The sequence below is a fragment of the Podarcis tiliguerta genome (assembly GCF_965153285.1).
Source record: "Podarcis tiliguerta genome assembly, chromosome: 6".
Classification (NCBI taxonomy): Eukaryota; Metazoa; Chordata; class Lepidosauria; order Squamata; family Lacertidae; genus Podarcis; species Podarcis tiliguerta.
In genome coordinates, this window is record NC_139539.1 from 69,012,022 (window position 1) to 69,031,805 (window position 19,784).

Below are 19,784 nucleotides of genomic sequence, written 5' to 3' on the forward strand. Positions count from 1 at the left end.
AACATTTCTCTGAAGAAAAGCAGGACATTCTGGGATCAAACCAGAAACTGGGACAGTTTCTGTAAATCCGGGACTGTCCCTGGAAAATAGGGTCTGAGATAGGGAAAACTACTAGGGCACTGACAATGGACTAGTCTCATTGACTTGAATGGTCCTTTGTCAGGACAAATAATTTGGATTCTCTGTCTTGTTACCTGGCAGTTCAGCACTTTGCCATCAGGTCATTGCATTTTGGGCACAATATGTTTTCATGCATGATATATTTTCATGCAAGCCTGGATCTGTTTTGTGTGAAGCATAAACCTTGAGCCCGGGGAATCAAATGCATCTCTGTCTGGGCCATGGGACTCTCCTTAGACCACATTCCTCCCCAGACTCACTTCACATCCTGCCTCAGTGCCAGATTTACATATAAGCTAAACAAGCTATAGTTTAGGGCCCCCCACTCTCTTGGGCCCCCAAAAAAAAAATTAAAGGGGAAAAACACCTGGGTGTACATTTCCAAAATATAAGATAAAAAGCAAATAAAATAAAACCTACATGCAGCAACAGTGTTTTGTGTTCACTATTAATATACTTCTTCTTAATTGTATTTCACTTCAACAATTACTTTGATAAAATACACATTTTGTTATGTGCAAATGGCTTTAAATACCTATTAGGTCCATAAATCACTATGTTGCTTATATTCAACACCAAAAACAGTGACAATTTGTTGTTGACAAAGGACAGCTGGACGTATAAAGGGCCCCATTACCTTCAATAGCTTAGGGCCTCAGAAAACCTAAATCTGCCCCTGTCCTGCCTGAGTGTTTTTACCTGTCTGGAGTGTGACCTTGATCTTTTTTATTGATTCCTGCTTACCTGAATGGAGAATAGAGGATAGAGGTCAATTTTATATCTGTTGCTCCACCCACTTTTACCGCTGGCCCTGCCTACCACCGGCATGTGGCTCCTGTCCTTCCCCTGGTGTAGACAGTCCTGAACCAGCGGCGGAGCAAGCCAATTGGGTGCCTGGGGTGGCATGCATTCCCTGCACTCAGGGATGGGGTGAGCCGGGGCAGGATGCTCCGCAGAGCCTCCGAGGAGTTTGCCTGCCTTCTCCCACTCAGCCGCCTTACAGCTGTGGAGGAGGTGGTGGGCGGACTGTTTGGGGCGCCCAAGCCACTGTGTCACTCCCAGAAGAGATGTGTGGCTTGGGCATACTTCAGGTCCCATGGTGAGTGCCACCCGGCATTTTGTCACCCCCCTCAGCGGTGACATCCGGAGTGGACCGCTCCCACTGCACCCACGTTCCTCCACCCCTGTCCTGAACACTACTTGGTTGTACCACATGGTCTTGCCACCCTACCCTATAGGCTCCAGTCTGTTTGCAGCATTTTAAAGTGCTTCTCCATCATGGCATGTACCCGCCCATAAAATATACGGCTGGAATGAGTAGAACCACGCACAATATTTCCTGTCTGCTCCTAAAATGTAGGACATTTGGCTTGCAAACGGGGTTTTAGCTTTAGCCACAAGTGTGACCACGGGTCACACTTAGTAGATATAGACGCCCCGTCCCCTTGTGTGATTCTCCAGACTGGAGACTCTTCTCTAGTCATTCAAATAAGTGAGATGAATACTGGCAAGGCTCCATGTAACTGGGAACCCTGTTTTCCTGAGATTCCTGGATATGTGGAGCTATGCTGGCACATGCCTGCTTGTAGTCATGGCCATCAGGGATGGGCAATGGGGTAATTTCAGTTTCTTTGAATTTCTCATCTCGCCCCCCCACTCCCGCCATCATAATTTCAGTGCTCCACATTTTTGCATCAATGTCCTCATGAAGATTCATCAGCTAATTTCTAATAATATTCCCATGTTTGTATGCAATTTCGTCAAATTTTTGCAAATCAATTTCCCCTAACACAAATATACTTACTAGTCAGATGGGTGGCATATAAATATATAAATATAAATATCATCATTATTATTGTCAGGCACCTTTGTGGGATGGCAGGGCTAGGAAAGGTTGTGACTGCAGGCAGGCAGACAAAACTTATATTGTAGGTATCAGAATACCATTGGGGGAGTCCCGGAATAAATATATTGCAGTATGCATTTACAGCCATATATATCAGTCTCTCGTCTCTCCCCCCCTCTCCATTTTTTTAAAAAATCACTTTGCATTTCTTACCAGGCAATCTTTGCTGTGTTCCATCTGAGTTAAGATTGCGAGAAACTACTGTAGTGAAAAACAAATTGCTGGCTACGTATCGTGGAGGAAGTTTGTCTGATGTATCTATCATCTAGCATGGAGACTAGTTTGATTTACTTTACACCAGAGCAAAAGAAGCTCCGATTCAAAAGAGGAGATAGCACTATTCTATGACTCTTAAGTCGCGAGCAAGATTTGACCATTTTAATTTTGATTAAAAGGTTAGCCCCACCCAAAGGGTACAAAGTAAGAAGCAACACAGTCCTTTGTCTGAATAGCTCTTGTTGGTGTCAATATTTATTGTATTCTATTCTCCTCTCCTCTACTGGCAAGTGAAAGTGTCCTCCTTTATGGCACAGTGGGAGCAGATATTTGCTATTGGTAGTGCAATTTATTTGTTAATTGACTGAGGCTGCCATATTGGATGATAAGTAAACCCCATTGACCTCAGATGGGGTTGCTTCTGAGTAGAGATGCATAGGATTGCGCTGAATGTCTACTGGTGGGCATGTAAGCTAAATGGAGCCTCCATATTTAAAGACAGTACAGTGGTACCTCAGGTTAAGTACTTAATTCGTTCCGGAGGTCCGTACTTAACCTGAAACTGTTCTTAACCTGAAGCACCACTTTAGCTAATGGGGCCTCCTGTTGCTGCCGCGCCGCCGGAGCACGATTTCTGTTCTCATCCTGAAGCAAAGTTCTTAACCTGGAGCACTATTTCTGGGTTAGCGGAGTCTGTAACCTGAAGCGTATGTAACCCGAGGTACCACTGTATATCTTGGAAAGTCTCCAGCACCTCGCAAACAATAGAAGAGGACTACTACACTGCTAGTTTATTTAACAAAATTTACATGCTACTTAATTGTAAATAAAGCCCCTAAGTGGTTTATAAGTAAAACTTCTGAGCAGTTTAGAACCACGTAGTTAAATTCTGGGTCACCACTGGAGAAAGCAGAATGTTGGAACAAATGTATATCTACTCTGATTCAGCAGGATTCCACTTACATTGCAATTATGCACTGCTTTGAGTTTTTCATACGATGCCATGAGATAGCATCAGCCCCACCTTTCTTGGCCAGGAATGATGGGAGTTCTAGTCTTAGTAATACTTGGAGGGTAATAAGTTCTTCCTCTCTGCACTACAGGTTTCTCTGCGCTATTCAGCCACCTTGCAGCCCATCTCACTGAATTGCTTTGGGATTGCAGTTTCTTTTGCGTATTCTCAACAACGCAGGCGTACATGCACATGCTGGGGATTATTTGAGAAGATGCAAATAGAAACTTCCCTAAATTATATTTGACTCTGCGGATAGGCTGTGTTGGTTTGGACACCTCTGTTTCTAGCAGCTGTGCTAAATTCCCCCAAACAGGATTCTCTCCCCCCCCCCTGTCTATTATTCCAAACAAGATGCGATGGATGAGTTTGGTTACATTTCATTTTGTGATGGCAGAGAAGGAAATTGCTTGAAAATCATCTGCACTTCAACGTCTGGGTGATATTTGTGCAAGATGAAAACTTGTTCAATGGTGGTTTTTATATTGCAACCTGGATTACGCGGGTTGATATTCACAGTCCTGTAGTGGCATTGTTTGCAGACTCGAGCAAGGAGTATTGATGTGAATGCCATCTCTTAAATGACTTCTCTTCGGCTGTATTTGTTGTCCCACATTATCCTTTGGCACTCCAATATAAGACTGATAAAACAGAGTCTCACTAAAGGCCACTTTGTAAATTACTTTTTCCAACATGGAGATTAATCTCTGTGGAGGGAGAAGCAGGGGTCTCTTGTAACACACGCAAGCAGAGCAATCCTTTCCTTGTCTCCTCAGAAGTAAGTCTCATTGAGTTCGAGAGGACTTACTTCTGGGTAAGTGTATAGAGAATTGCAGCTTAAAGGTGGAATACTGAAGAAGAAGAAGAAGAAGAAGAAGAAGAAGAAGAAGAAGAAGAAGAAGAGGAGGAGGAGTTTGGATTTGATATCCTGCTTTATCACTACCCGAAGGAGTCTCAAAGCGGCTAACATTCTCCTTTCCCTTCCTCCCCCACAACAAACCTCTGTGAGGTGAGTGAGGCTGAGAGACTTCACAGAAGTGTGACTGGCCCAAGGTCACGCAGCAGCTGCATGTGGAGGAGCAGGGAATCAAACCCAGTTCACCAGATTACGAGTCTACCACTCTTAACTACTACACCACACTGGCTGTTGGCAACTACATTTTCAATACAGTAAGAACTTGAGGGCCAGCAATATTGGCTGTTCTGATTATCCTATGAGCCAAGACATCAGGTGCTTAAAAACAAAACAAAAAACCCTTGCCTCCACTATGGTCAACTTTGTCCATGCTTAGGTCTAAGTTCACCACTAGTGTACATGCTTTAAAAGGTTCCAGCTTCAATTCCCAGCATATCCAGCTTGGGCTGTGAGTGTGCTGGAAACTAAGAGAGCTTCTGGCAATCAGTCCATGCATCACTGAGCTAAATGGACCAATGTTTTGACCCATCATAATAAGGCAGCTTCCAAGGTTCCTCTCCTTTGAGTAGCACTGCCTCTAGAGGGAGTCACAGCTGAACATTTGCTGGGGCTACCAGACCGGCACGCAGACCACCACAACTTCGAATGGAGCACCGAAGGCAATGTGAGTGACCTCCTGAATGAAGTGCATTGAGGATCAATGACATAGCTGGGTTGGGGGGGGGGCAGAGGGGCTGTTGCCCCAAGCACACATTTTTTGGGGGTGGGGTGGAGTGGGGTGCCAAAATTCAAAAGAAAAATAATCTGCTTTCAGGTTTTTTTCTTAAAAAAAACAATCAAGTGGTGTAAACAAATCATGAAATGAATAATAATAAAAATGAGAAAATAAATAAGAATAATAAATGAACGCTAATAATAAAATAAATGGCCACCGCCGCTTCCCTCTCCCTGCTGGGAAGACCCTACCCCACCACCATTGCCACCGCTGCCCGGCCAATACTTGCCTTTACCCGGACACTGGCAATGTACGCTACGCCACTGTTGAGGATGTGTTGTGTCCTGGAACCAGCTGATCAGCTGTAGGTGCCTCAGCTGATCACTTTGTTAGCCACTGCATCTCGGCTCTCACACAGGACTGAGCAGGGGAAGCAGAGGAGGTGGTATCTCTGAGAGAGCCTGTGAGGCTGTCCAGCATCCCTAGAAACAGTTGCAGTGTTTTTTCTCTTTGGGTTAGTGAGCCTGGCTTTCTGGGTAAAGAGGTGTGCGTCTGTCAGCATTTCCTATGCTGATAGCTCAATCAGCCTTGCAACACCCCAATGTTTCAGGTGGGCTGTTTATAAAACAATGTTTAAGTTACGACACGTGCACACCTGTTTGATTTAATGTTAATTGGGCAGATGTTGGTGATGTCTTTGAAAACCAAGGGGAGGGGGAGCATCATTGATATTTAAACTTTGCAAAATTGCTTCAGGAAAGGAAGAGGGATTATGATGTCCCAACTGTCGGGAGCATGAGAAGATGGAGCGTTCCGGATGCAACAAACAGCTGGAAGTCAGGAGACCAGAGTTGCATTAAGGTAAGCAATACAAATGCCATGTGCACGATTGAACAGGTTAGTTTGACCAAGATTTCCCAGATGTAGCATCTGAATTCAAGTGAGTCGATACGTGTCCTTGAGACATCTTGGATGGATTTCTGAACAATCTTGAAGATGCTCCATTCATTATAATTTTCTTACAGAGAGAATCTCTAAGAAGGAAAACCTGTGTTTATCGTAATACATGGAGTGTAGCAAAAGTGGTTGTTGCTTTTTCACTTATGCCCAGCTGCTGCATTCATGGCATATAAGAAATACTCATGCGATGCTTTGCGCATTTTGGTAAACACATGTTTTCCTAACTGGAGAGGAATCTCAGCTAGAAAACTGTAATCTGTGAAGTAGTCTTTAGTATCTATCATCTATCTATATCTAGCTATCTCTATCATCTATCTATCTATATCTATCTATCTATCTATCATCTATCTATCTATCATCTATCTATCTATCTATCTATCTATCTATCTATCTATCATCTATCTATCTATCTATCATCTATCATCTATCTATCTATCATCTATCTATCTATCTATCTATCTATCTATCATCTATCTATCTATCTATCTATCTATCTCTATCATCTATCTATCTATCTATCTATCATCTATCTATCTATCTATCTATCATCTATCTATCTATCTATCTATCTCTCTATCTAATCTATCTATCTATCATCTATCTATCTATCTATCTATCTATCTATCTATCTATCTATCATCTATCTATCTATCTATCTATCTATCTATCATCTATATCTATCATCTATCATCTATCATCTATCATCTATCATCTATCAATCTATCATCTATCTATCTATATCTATCTATCATCTATCTATCTATATCTATCTATCATCTATCTATCTATCATCTATCATCTATCTATATCTATCTATCATCTATCTATCTTCTATCTATGTATTTTGCATAGCTAAATTTGGGCATGTAAAGTAAATCAACACCACACAGCTTTCTGTGCTTTGCTGCTCACTGTCTGCCTTACCCAGTGCTCGATCTCACTACTAAAATGGAATGTCCACCTGTAAAATGGAACCATTTGAAATGCAATCCTATAAGAGGACATAAACCCTATGGCAGTGTAATTTTCTATCATATATGTGAGCAACTAAATGCATATTTATATTGCCCCCACGTCCCTGAAGAAGACTCTAGAGCCAGCGTATTGGTGGAATGGTTATATTTATTGAAATATAATAAGATTTGCAAATAAAGAGCCAATAATGAAGCGTGGGCTTGTGGGCTTACTTGTCATACTGAGGGCAGCATCTCCTGGGCATGTCAGCCACTGCCACTCAGTGGCTTCCCAGCCAAGGACTGGGTGAACTTCTCATGCCCTTGCTAGGTGAGCCTTGGAGTATGATGGTTGATGGGATCAAAGCTCTGCAGCAAAGCGAGTGAAGTGGACACTGAAGAATCTCCCAAGCCTGGTGAACCATATCATACCTGCAAAGAGCAGCCACTGGTCAAAGGGGAAGACCTCAGCCGTGATCCAGGCACCCTCAGGGACCCTTGTCCTTCTGATTGGTTTTGGATCAATACAGCTTTATCTGAAGCTCTATTTGAAACTCCATGTCTCAGGCAACGATGTTGACAAAAGGGTATGCCACAATACATCTGCTTCATCATGAATTTGACACGAGACTTTTTATCGTTTTCGTTAACCATACTGAAACCCACTGGATCAATGGCGAAACATAAACAAGAAGGAGGCAGAGAGTATTCTGCATGTTCTGCCATTGCACTTGGCTCCGTTAACGCCAGTGGAAACAGGGCAGTGAGTGGAAGGCTGCAAGCAATATCATTTCTGATAGGGTATCTGTCTGTTGGCAAGAAAACTTTGCTGCAGGGGATCAGAGTCTACTTCAAACCAGATTGCCCCTCTGAAAAAGCAAATGCAAAAAGATCTTTGGTCCCAATCCCTCCTCATCTGTTTGTTTCAGAATGAAAAAGACATTGGAAATGCCAAACATGGAATTCCACATATGTCTAGAGAAACTTCCAAATATTTTGGGGAAAGGGAATAGCTTTGGAAGAGCAAGTAATCACAGAATCTGCAACTTTCCAAGGAGATATTTTTCCTTTGGACATTACAGTCCTATATTGCCAGTTGGAACCAGAAATAATTACATGGGCTTGTGACATCAAGAGTCATTCTACCCGTGTTAGCATTCTCCACCCTATTTTTCAGCTGTGAAGTCCAATGCTTATTCCATAGTCTTGTTAATCTTTTTGGAACACTCAGAAGAGGAAATTTGCTGGACGCATACTGTGAACATTGAATAATTCGGCAGAATGAGATCTGGGTTCTACCTCTTGCCTTTGACGTCCAGCAAAATCAGGGTCTATATACTCAAATATTCAAATCCCAATTAATTCAGATCTCATTCCTAAAATCATAATCTGTTTGCAAATCCTGAGTTTGTTCTTTACTGAAATGTCTTCTCACATCTAAACTATCCAACAGTTTACATGTAGCCAACTTTTGAAAGCCACAACTGCTTTCGGAACCAGCTGACTTCTTGTAAAAAGTTTTGATCTTAATTGGCAGCTGAGGCCCTGCAAGCCTTATAGATACCAGTTTGCAACGCATACTATGGAACATGACAATGTGCAGTTCAGGACTTCTGTAAACTAGAAGGCAAAATGCTTTATAAGTAGTAATAACTGAGCTGTGTTGCAAGAATTTTCTTTTGATCTAACCAACACTGATCACTTGGACAGCTTGAATTGTCAATAACACTGTTTAAGGAATGAAGGTGAAACTGAGAGCCCCTCCAGATGGCCTGTTTATGGAGCATTCCTGATTTGCTTGCGCAAAGCTAATGCAGAGGTTAGATCATATCTGGTCTTTATCGAGCCTTCATCTGGATTTGCTCATGGGGATGTTACACTGCAATGAGCATTTGTCCGGCATCCATCCTGATTTCTTTCTTTCTTTCTTTTTGCTGGATGTTTATATACCTTCCAATTAGTCATCCACCCACCCCCCTTTTCAATGCAGTTCCCCATCACTTACCAAACCACAAAGGGCAAGATTCTCTTTTAAAGTAGATTTGTTGTACTAGGGCAACAAAGCCCTTTAATACATTTTAACTGCAGAGGCCTAAAGTTCTAGCATATATGATAATAATATAATAATTTATTATTTATACCCCGCCCATCTGGCTGAGTTCCCCCAGCCATTCTGAGCGGCTCCCAATGTGTTAAAAACAACACAGCATTAAATATTAAAAACTTCCCTAAACAGGGCTGCCTTCAGATGTCTTTTAAAAATCCTTGACATCTGATGGGAGGGTGTTCCACGGGGGGGGGGGGGGGGGGGCACCACTACTGAGAAGGCCCTCTGTCTGGTTCCCTGTCTTGCAATGAGGGAACTGCCAGAAGGCCCTTGGCACTGGATCTGAATGATGAGCTGAATGATGGGGGTGGAGACGCTTCTTCAGGTATACAGGACTGAGGCCGTTTAAGGCTTTAAAGGTCAGCACCAACACTTTGATTTGTGCTTGGAAACGTACTGGGAGCCAATGCAGATCTCTCATGACCGGTGTTATGTGATCCTGGCAGCCACTCCCAGTCACCAGTCTAGCTGCCGCATTCTGGATTAATTGCAGTTTCCACGTCACCTTCAAAAGTGTAGAGCGCATTGCAGTAGTCCAAGTGGGAGATAACTAGAGCATGCACCACTCTGGCGAGACAGTCCGCGGGCAGGTAGGGTTTCAGTCTGCGTACCAGATGGAGCTGGTAGACAACCGCCCTGGACACAGAATTAACCTGCACCTCCATGGACAGCTGTGAGTCCAAAATGACCCCCAGGCTGCATACCTGGTCCTTCAGGGGCACAGTTACCCCATTCAGGACCAGGGAGTTCCCCACACCCACCTGTCCCCATCCCCCCAAAACAGTACTTCTGCCTTGTCAGGATTCAACCTCAATCTGTTAGCTGCCATCCATCCTCCAATGATTCTTCCAAGCAGCTGAGGGTGGTGTACATGCTTCTCTTTCTCTCCCATTTCTCCACCACAACAATGTTGCGAGGTAGGCCAGTGAGCTCTTATGGTTGAATAGGGATTTGGATGTGGGCCTCCTCGTTCCTAGTCTGACACTCTAACCCCTAGGCCAAAGTGCCTGGAGTGTGTGTCGAGATCTTTCCCCCGGATGGCCAACATACCTAGTGGTTATAGGCATGTTGTATTGAATATGGGCCCATCTGTGCTATGCATTCAAAGCATTACCATGCCACTTTGAACAGTCACGACTTCCTCCAGAGCATGCTGGGAATTGCAGCTTGTTTGTTTGCTGCTAAGAGTAGTTGGGAGACCTCTATTCCCTACAGGCAACTACAATCCCCAGAGTGGAATCACAGACAAATTCTCTTCCCAAGTAACTGCTCTGTGGTGAGCCAGTGTGGTGTAGTGGTTAAGAGCGGTAGTCATGTAATCTGGGTAACCGGGTTCGCGTCTCCGCTCCTCCACATGCAGCTGCTGGGTGACCTTGGGCCAGTCACAGTCTCTCAGCCCCACTCACCTCACAGAGTGTTTGTTGTGGGGGAGGAAGGGAAAGGAGAATGTTAGCCGCTTTGAGACTCCTTAAAGGGAGTGAAAGGCGGGATATCAAATCCAAACTCCTCTTCTTCTTCTTCTCTGGTCAGACCTTACCTGGAGTACTGTGTCCAGTTCTGGGCACCACAGTTCAAGAAGGACACTGACAAACTGGAACGTGTCCAGAGGAGGGCAACCAAAATGGTCAAAGGCCTGGAAACGATGCCTTATGAGGAACGGCTAAGGGAGCTGGGCATGTTTAGCCTGGAGAAGAGGCGGTTAAGGGGTGATATGATAGCCATGTTCAAATATATAAAAGGATGTCATATAGAGGAGGGAGAAAGGTTGTTTTCTGCTGCTCCAGACAAGCGGACACGGAGCAATGGATCCAAACTACAAGAAAGAAGATTCCACCTAAACATTAGGAAGAACTTCCTGACAGTAAGAGCTGTTCGACAGTGGAATTTGCTGCCAAGGAGTGTGGTGGAGTCTCCTTCTTTGGAGGTCTTTAAGCAGAGGCTTGACAACCATATGTCAGGAGTGCTCTGATGGTGTTTCCTGCTTGGCAGGGGGTTGGACTCGATGGCCCTTGTGGTCTCTTCCAACTCTATGATTCTATGATCCTAACTCTGGGAAACTGGAGCTCTTTGAGAGAAATAGGGGTCTTCCAGCAACTCTTTGTAGGTGTAACAAACGATGGGTCACAGAATTTATTTTGGCGGGAGCAGACCACGGCTGTTTGAAGTGGTTTGATACTGCTTTGTATGCCTAGTGCAGATGGCGTCTGCACCTTGGTAAATAAACTGCTGCACTTGTTTCATAAGGCATCACTGTGATACACAGACTATCGAACATGAAGGTGCAACACCTCAGACCCGCTGCTTACTAATCTGGCTTGTTTCCTTTCAGTAAGAGGAAGAGTGAACATGCAAATGGATTAGTTGGAGAAGAGCCTCATATTTTTCTATTCCAAGATGATTTCTGAGTTGTTGTGTATGTGTGTGTGTGTGTTGTTTTTTTCCTGGGAGGGTGGTGTTGTTAAAGATAGCAAACTTAGCATGTTGAGTGAAGGGTGTAAACAATATATTGGGGACTGTTAACGGGATGCAGTCATAACAAGCCATCCAAATTTCCATAAATAACACATCACCCATTTAACAACTAATTTATTATTCCAATTCTGATCTCCAAATTACTCAAAACGAGCTGCTTAAAACACACCCGTAAGATCTACTAATCTCAAGCAGCCTTCAAAGCCCTGCATCCAAATCAAATATATCAGCCTATTGTGGAGCAATCAGTTTGCTATTATAACAAAAAATTAGGGCAGGAAAAATAAACCTTTTGCAGTGAAATCAGCCGTATGAAGCGAAATTCCTTTTGAAAGTCCCCTGGAAAAATCACAGCCTGTACACCGAATTAGGCGAGTAAAACAGCAGGCAGTCATTAATGACTAGGGCCACTGTTTTGATTATGCCCTCGTAACATGTTAGATTTTGCAAGATGTATGGGTTGAAAGAAATTATAGATCCTGGAGAGAAAAGATACCTAAGCTTTCCTACCTAAAGGCTTAATGTAAGGGGGCTGCCAGATTTTGAATACAAGTGATTACGTGACAGACTCACTTAAAACCTTCCTGCATGCTTTAGCATCACGGTTCTTTTCTGGAAACAAAAAAACCCTTTGCAGGCTAATTATTTTGTATTCTTGGGTTAATTTCTCTCTCTCTCTCTCTCTTTTTGAAAAAAAGAACACCGCCCTCTCAAACACTATATTTTTGGACTCCGAGTTGTCAAGTGGCTGGACAAAGCAGTGTTAAAAATTCAACGACTCTAATTACTAGCTGAGCAGTATAAAAACCTCTGAATAAATGTCAGTCGAGGAGATAAGCTCTTATCTTAATCTAATGGCTCCACAGACTTAATTTGTCAGGCCGGCCTGGTTGATGAAAAACAGGTTTCTATTCTCCAGCGTTTGCAGCAACATCTTTCCAAATCTTTGAAGTTGGATAGCAATACCGGCAGCAGCGGAGCCGTCTGGCAAAAATCTGGTGACCAAGCCAATTTAATTCCTATTGTCCTATTACACTAATTAATGTTGCTCTGCCTACACTGGTGCAAGGGAGACAAAAATGAAGCCAATTTATTTTTAGATTTGTTACATTCTGGGCTAATTGCTCTCATCCCATATTTCCTCCCCTCTGCAACGTGTTAATCATTTTGGGTCCCTTCTGGCATCCGAGAGGGGCAGGGTTTTAAAATTAAGGCCTCTTTAAGGAAGCACTCGGAGGGTTCAGGGCAATAAATTCCAGTTTCTTGAGAAAGTAAAGAACTCTGACTTGGGTGGGTGGCTTCCATCTGAACACAAGGGATGTATGGGATACCCCGTGATGACTGTATCCTTTGAAACCTCTTTCTTAAAGGAGGTTTTAACATATTTAGAGCTGAGGACAAACCAGTGTCAACAACAATTCATGCCAGGCAATTAACAAATGAAAAGAGCTGGCTTTTCAGTTAATGTTTTGTGTTGTTCCTTTGCTGTGCTGTTTTCACCAAATCAGCTGTGGTCCAGGGTAACTTCAAAGGACTGGTGTGAATATTACAGCACTCTGTATAAAACTGGAAAAAGACGACTTGCTTTAAAAACACACACAGAAAACCACCAGGGCCTTTTTCTGATTCTTTTGGGATTTCAAAATCCCAAATGTGGTGTAGGATGGGGAGAGGAGAGGAGATTATGCTAGTTTCATGGAAGAGGAAAACGGGGTTACATTTTTTTTTTTTTTGGGGGGGGAAATCATTTATAATCTCCTCTTTTATGTCGGTGTAGCTGCGGAACTTTTAGTGGAATGATAACTGGCATAAAACCAGAGTAATGGAGTGGAGAATCAGACACACATTTTTTTGTAATTAATGATGTGACCTCAAAACTGCAAAGCTACGCTGGTCACATGTGTGAGAGCCTAGGCAGCTGCCTATTCTTGAGAAAGAATAAGGCAGTTTGAAAGAACCAGCGAGATCATTGCACTTCCTATTATTATGAATAATTGTCCTTGTTATGCTTTTTAAAAATGTTTTTTATGATTGTCTTATTTGTTCCATTTTCTCACACCCTTCCTCTACAGAGCTCGGCTTATCGTTTGGGGGAAGTGAGGAAGGTGAGGTTATCCTGTGGGTTTCATGCTGAGCGGAGATTTTATGACACTTATCTGCAAAAGGCTTCACAATATTTTGCATTTTCCTTTGTCCTCATAACAATCACCTATACAAATAAAAAAGGCAGTTCCCAGGTCCTGCCTCTGTGCTGCCTTCTAGCGCAGAAGTGAGAACACTTTTCTCTCGCCACCCCCTGAGCCAAATCTGTATCTGCCCAACCCCTCTTGGGCCAGATTTGACAGGTGCCGGGCACCACCCACCTGTCAATCACCTGCTGCTACAATGACATCAGGTGACAAGCCTCTTTGAAGGCTGGCTCTGGGATCACAAAGGGGTTTGCTTTGAAATCACTGCTAAAGATGGTTCCCTCCCCTCCATTTTAGCAGGGATTGCAATGCAAATTCCTTCCTGATCCTGGAGCAAGGCATTCTCCCACTGCCCATCAGCTGATCAGAACCAGTTGTTTCTCTCTGTTTCATCAGGTTTTTTTTTGTTATGTACTGAGTTGAATAGGATCCAAAAGGCAGCAGTCTGATTGGTCCTAGAACAATAGGGTCCAGAATGCAGCAGTCTGACTGGTCCACAGGAGCCACCCAATCCAGCTCCAGGTGGAAGTGAATCCGCAACCTGATTGGCCTACAGGTGAATCCCGGAATTAGCCAATCATGTGGGGCCCATTGTGTAAATAATGTATATAAAGCAGACATTCTGGGGGAACTTCCATTCCTCCTCACCACTATGAGCTGAATAAAGAGCAAGAAATCCACTCTCGACTCCAAGTATATTTCAGGTTTAATGCAAATCCTTCCTTGAACTTGGGGCAAGGCACACTCCCACAGCCCATCAGTTGATCAGGGCCAAGTTGATGGATGATGGAAGCTCCTATCTTGTCATGTGAACAAGCTGTAATAGGCTGGAATCAGATCCTGGTATTCTCGAGCCAACCTTGGGCCCTTCTGCAATTGAGTAGCTTTGCCCAAGGGCTTCCTCAAATCTGGAACAGCCTGGGGTTGTAATTGGAGGGGGGGGGGGGGAGAGAGAGAGAGAGAGAGAGAGAGAGGCAGGCAGCTTTGAGCCACCATTTTCAATTCCCCACTACACCACACTGGCTTATAGAAGCAGGTTCATGGAAGGGACTTTGCCAGGGCTTCAAATGGGGAAACAGCTGAGGAGGCAATGCCTGTTGGTTAACCAACCAACTATGTACAACAGTGTCTGGGGCAGGGTTCTCATCACTATGTCCCTGTTCCCAATCTGCCTGCTTTCTCCCAGACAAGTCAAAAGAGCTTCCAACAATATTTGCAGGGCAAATACTGAAATATACGGCACTAGTGATTAGTGGAACAAATGGTTGGATCCAAGAGGATGGGATTTATTGGCAGATATAGGTAACACAGGCGTAGGGAAGCCTTACTCAGACCGCAGGCTGCATTCCCTCAGGTAACTCTCCGAGGGCTGCAGGTTGGTGTTGTGTAGAACCAGAGCCAAATTAGGCCAAGTCAGATGTCAGAGGAGGCAGAGCAACAGATGTGACTCTGACCTTTCCGCAGTGAGCCAAATTCCAGGAAGCACATTCCAATTCACTACATTTCAGCCACACCGAAGTCCGAGGTTTCTACACTAATTCCCGCTCTGTATCTCTCCATCCTCCAGCCAGGTGACCAAGGGAACAGCCGAAGCAGCTGGGAAGAGAGAAGAGGCGTTCAGGGATTTTATAAGTTGCGTATCCTTGTTTCTCACTTTGATCCTTTTACGTGAGTTGTATGTTTTGTAGTATTTTAGGCATTGGGATTCGCTCTTATTTTGATTGATTATAGTTTAGTAATTCTTTATTGTAACGGATAAGTGTAAACTGTTTCATTATTATTTGCTGTCATTTAATTCTGCAGTTTACTACAGTGGTACCTCAGGTTAAGAACTTAATTCATTCTGGAGGTCCATTTTTAACCTGGAACTGTTCTTAACCTGAGGTACCACTTTAGCTAATGGGGCCGCCTGCTGCGGCCCCACGATTTCTGTTCTCATCCTGAAACAAAGTTCTTAACCCGAGGTACTATTTCTGGGTTAGTGGAGTCTGTAACCTGAAGCGTCTGTAACCTGAAGCGTCTGTAACCCGAGGTGCCACTGTATTAGATACTAATTGATTATTGAGTATTGCTTTAAGTGATGCAAGTTTTTATTTTAAAGCTATTGTGACTTTTTTGTATCGGATCAGATTGTTATTATTTATGTTTGACATTTTATTATGTCTTTATATGTCTTCGAAGCTGCCCATAGTTGCCAGGGTCATCCTAGCTAAATGGGTCATCCCAGCATGATGATGATGATGAAGCAAGGACACATTCTAGCCCGGCAAAAGTGCTTGAGAGAGACCATGGAGGGCAGCCAAAAATGGTGCGACCTTTGGAGAGTCCTGAGGGCCAGACAGAAAAGCTTGGAGCTGAGGTTCCCCACCCTTGTTATAGGGTACCGGTTGTGTTTCAACCAAGTGAAGGCTATTCTCAGTGCTTTGAACACTCCCTTCTGATCACACAGTCCTGTTTGCTTGGAACTCAGGATTCTGTCGAAACTAATATCTATCTATCTATCTAAATAAATACACACCTGAGTTTTATAAACCTGTTTTTCATTATGATGCTATCTTCAGACTCTCAGTAACTGAGACTGCAATCCTAAGCAAATTTACCAGGGAGTAACATCCACTGACCACAGAAAGATTTACTTCCAGGTAAATACACGTAGGCTTGTGCAACGAATTGCACCATGAAAAGCTCATAATGGCACACCTTGGTCTTTTGTAGTTGCTGTTTTAAACCTTGGGACAGAAAAACAGTACTGATTACTGCTCGCCCGTAATTTCATCAGCAGCTTAAAAGGACTAAGGCAGAAAGTAATTCAGAATCCATGCCCTGGGCATTTTTCGACCAAATATTTCACTAAATGATTTATGTTGATTTAAGTTAGGGCCATCAATTGGGGTGGGATTTTCCAAGAAGACTCCTGGCTACACATTCTCCCTATTACCTGTCAGGTTTCTAAATCCTAGGACGTTTGGCATGCCATTGAAAAGAAAATGAACACATTAAAGTAAAAATTTCAAAGGCGCATTTGAATCCCTTCTCCTCCATGAAATCCCAAATATTGATCCAATCAAATAAATCTCATTTCCATGATCCCGTTCTGAGAGGGAATCTTCAAGCTGCTTATTATTTCTGTGGTTTGTCATATGATTCTGCCTGAACAAAAAGAGCAATGCAAGCCAGGGAGTTTAAAAAATAAATAAAAAATAAGGCTGTCAAAAGTAGAAATTCACAGATAATTTTCGCTGACCAGGCAACACTGATAGACATTGGTTTGGTTTAGATGTAGCACTAAATCAGGGTAGGGAAACCTGTGGCCGTCTAGCTGTTGCTACAACTCCCATCATCTCTGACCATTGACTTAGAACATCTAAGGCTCCCCATCCTTTTGCTAATCCATGATTTGATGTTATAAAAACGAAGCTAGTCTAGGAAGTTCTCCTCTATACTCCTGTGAAGTGGCTGTGATGAGGTCAGAAACCTTCACTTCCATCTCGCTAATTTTCCAATACAAAATAAAGCAGCAGAACGATAGGCCGATGCAGTCAAATAATAATCTAGCTCCATCAGCCACCGTAAGGGGCTGGTTTGCACAAACCATAGTTTAGATTGACCTCAGGATTGGATGACGCAACAAAGGACAATTAAACAGCAACAGTGAAAGGGCTTGGGCTGTGCTGGGAGAGAAGCAAGGGAGAGGACCGCGTGAGCCTGGGGGTCGGGGTGAACATAGATGAGCCTCGTTCTCATAATGCTGAACTGCACTGGAGCCAGACCTTCTGGCAAATCATTTTCAAACAGGGTAGAGCTTTCTCTTAATTCGTATGGTCAGCGTCTTCCTGTGTGCACACGCCGTATTTGTGCACACATGCAACTACATCTTAGTGCACTAATGCACTGATGTATATTGCTTGCGTTAGCTTTAAATGTTCTTTACCATAAAACTTAATGGTTTTGATGCTGCATACCTAAAAGGAAGCGTTTGTCATTCCCGCTATAAATGTTTGTGCTCAACCGTCTTAATTCACTGTGTCAGATAAGAGGAAATCATGTTAGCATATATTTATGATTTATCGCTCCTATCTAAGCACCGGAGAGGTTGAGAGTGTAGTTCTTCTTTTTAATCTAACAGGAATAGTCAGGTAAAAGCTACGCTGATCAGGCTCTTTGCTTGGGAGGAATAAGAAGCATTGTGCAGGTGATTCCCTGACCTCTAACGTTAGTGTAGGCGTATTCCAGCTGATCCACCTCTGCAAAGGGCATTTGGAGGCTTTGCTTTCTTTCTGTCCTTGCATGCCAGTAGAAGCCTTGATTACACAAGGCAGAAAAAGGCCAAGAATTAAAGATACGTATGTCCAAGATAATCAAGGATGGACTAAATATTCCAAGCATTCCATGGATTTTTAAAAATAAAAATTGGCTGCATGAGTTGGATGTTTTCTAATTCTTTTATAACCATGCACCAGAATATATATGTATATATATTGGACCAGTCCAGCGCTATTTATTTAACAATACCGGTATACAACGCTTGTTGTTCTGTATATAAAATTGAGCTCTGCTGATGTTAGATACCAGACCCTCTAAGTGTCCCTATTTTCCAGGGACAGTCCTGGATTTACAGAAACCATCCTGGTATCTGATTTGATCCCGGAATGTCCCACTTTTCCTTAGGATGCCCCTATTTTCATTGGAGAAATGTTGGAGGGTATGAGATACCATTGCATAATAAAATTTTCTTTAAGGTTAACGCTTGTGGTTTATTGAAGTATATTTAACCCATTCCCGAGCATCTAATGATATCTCGTGACCCAGATCTCTATTTCAATGAAGCTGATATTTCACACACACACGATTCTATATTACTACTCAGCAATATAGAATTAACTCAGTACTGTTTTGTGATCTTTCGTCTGACACCGAAGATTCAGATTCTGATATTATTATTATTATTATTATTATTATTATTATTATTTCTCGAACAGGTTGAAGTCCAGCAATTAAGAGTAGTATGATTTTGAATCCCTTGCACTTGTTATACGTAACTTAAGCTTGTTTGCTGTGTGGGAAGTCGTGATCCATCTGAAGTCAAGTGCTTCAGGCTGCAATCCTATATATACTTATCTGAACTCCATGGGGTTTACTTCTGGGCCGACAAGCCTAGGATTGCACTGTCAAAGTTTCATTGATTTCATCTGGTGAGTTAAGCTTATGCTCAGATCTCCCCCACTGAAATCATTATAATAACGATTACTGCAGAAGTAATATAATTAATAACAGGAGTTAATAATAGCAATATGTAATTACTGTAGGAGTGATATACCCAAATATTCAATATTTGTTCTCTATAACTTAGCCTTATAGTCTAAACAAGGAAGTGGTACAGGGGAGGGCAGAATAAAAGTAAGAAAAATAGGTTAAGCTTCACAGAGTATAGAAGAAATAAGGTGTGGTACTCAGCTAAGTGTTGCCAGAGTAAGCCCAATGAAATTAATTCACCTATCTTAGCCATGTCCATTAATTTCAATGGATCTACTCTGAGTAAAACTTAGCTAACCCACTGTCATCAAAACTCCCTTGTGGGCATATCACCTAAAATGATGTAAATACAGTGATACCTTGGTTTATGAACAGTTTAGTTTATGAACAAATTGGATTAAGAATGCTGCAAACCTGGAAGTAGGTGTTTTGGTTTGTGAACCTTGTCTTGGAAGCAGAACATGTTCTGCTTTCTGTTGAGTGTGTTCCTTTTGTGAACTGAGTCCCCCGCTGCTATGGGAAAGCACGCATTGGTTTAAGAATGCTTTGGTTTAAGAACGGACTTCCGGAATGGTGGATTACATACCACCATATGTAAATTGCTAACACAATACAATAGAACCTCTACTTACAACTGCCTCTACTTGGGCCTGATCCAAGTTGCAACCACGGCAAACCCGGAAGTAAATACCGGGTTTGCCATGATTTGTGCACACGCAGATGCGGCTTCTGCCATCTGCACATGCGCAGAAGTGTGCTGCTGCCCAATGCGCCTGCACACAATGGCGTTTCTACCAGTGACCCGGATCAACTTACAGACGGACCCCTGGAACTGATTACGTCCATAAGTAGAGGTTCTACTGTAGCGTCATTTAATCAAGGGTAGCCAACATGGTGTAGTCAGGCAACCCCTGATATGCGAATGTTCTGCAAGTTGTTGACATATTTACATTATTATCAGATAA

General features: G+C 42.9%; 2 protein-coding genes across 3 annotated transcripts in view; one reads left to right on the forward strand and one right to left on the reverse strand.

The window, feature by feature from the left end:
* Window positions 1-16,982, forward strand: part of LOC310679591 (uncharacterized protein) — a 36,098-nt gene extending 19,116 nt beyond the window's left edge. The window contains exons 3-5 of one of the 2 annotated variants that reach the window (XM_083445122.1): window positions 5,642-5,746; window positions 15,134-15,198; window positions 15,748-16,982. In XM_083445122.1, coding sequence (XP_083301248.1) covers window positions 5,642-5,746; window positions 15,134-15,198; window positions 15,748-15,757 — 180 coding nt within the window. In that variant the 3' untranslated portion in view covers window positions 15,758-16,982. Of the gene's footprint in view, window positions 1-5,641; window positions 5,747-15,133 lie in introns of both variants that reach the window. The other variant, XM_083445121.1, reaches the window with a different exon arrangement.
* The window catches only part of LOC310679589 (uncharacterized protein), a 260,057-nt gene continuing 255,180 nt past the window's right edge, over window positions 14,908-19,784 (reverse strand). The window contains exon 5 of the mRNA XM_083445117.1: window positions 14,908-15,162. Coding sequence (XP_083301243.1) covers window positions 15,096-15,162 — 67 coding nt within the window. The 3' untranslated portion in view covers window positions 14,908-15,095. The remainder of the gene's footprint in view (window positions 15,163-19,784) is intronic.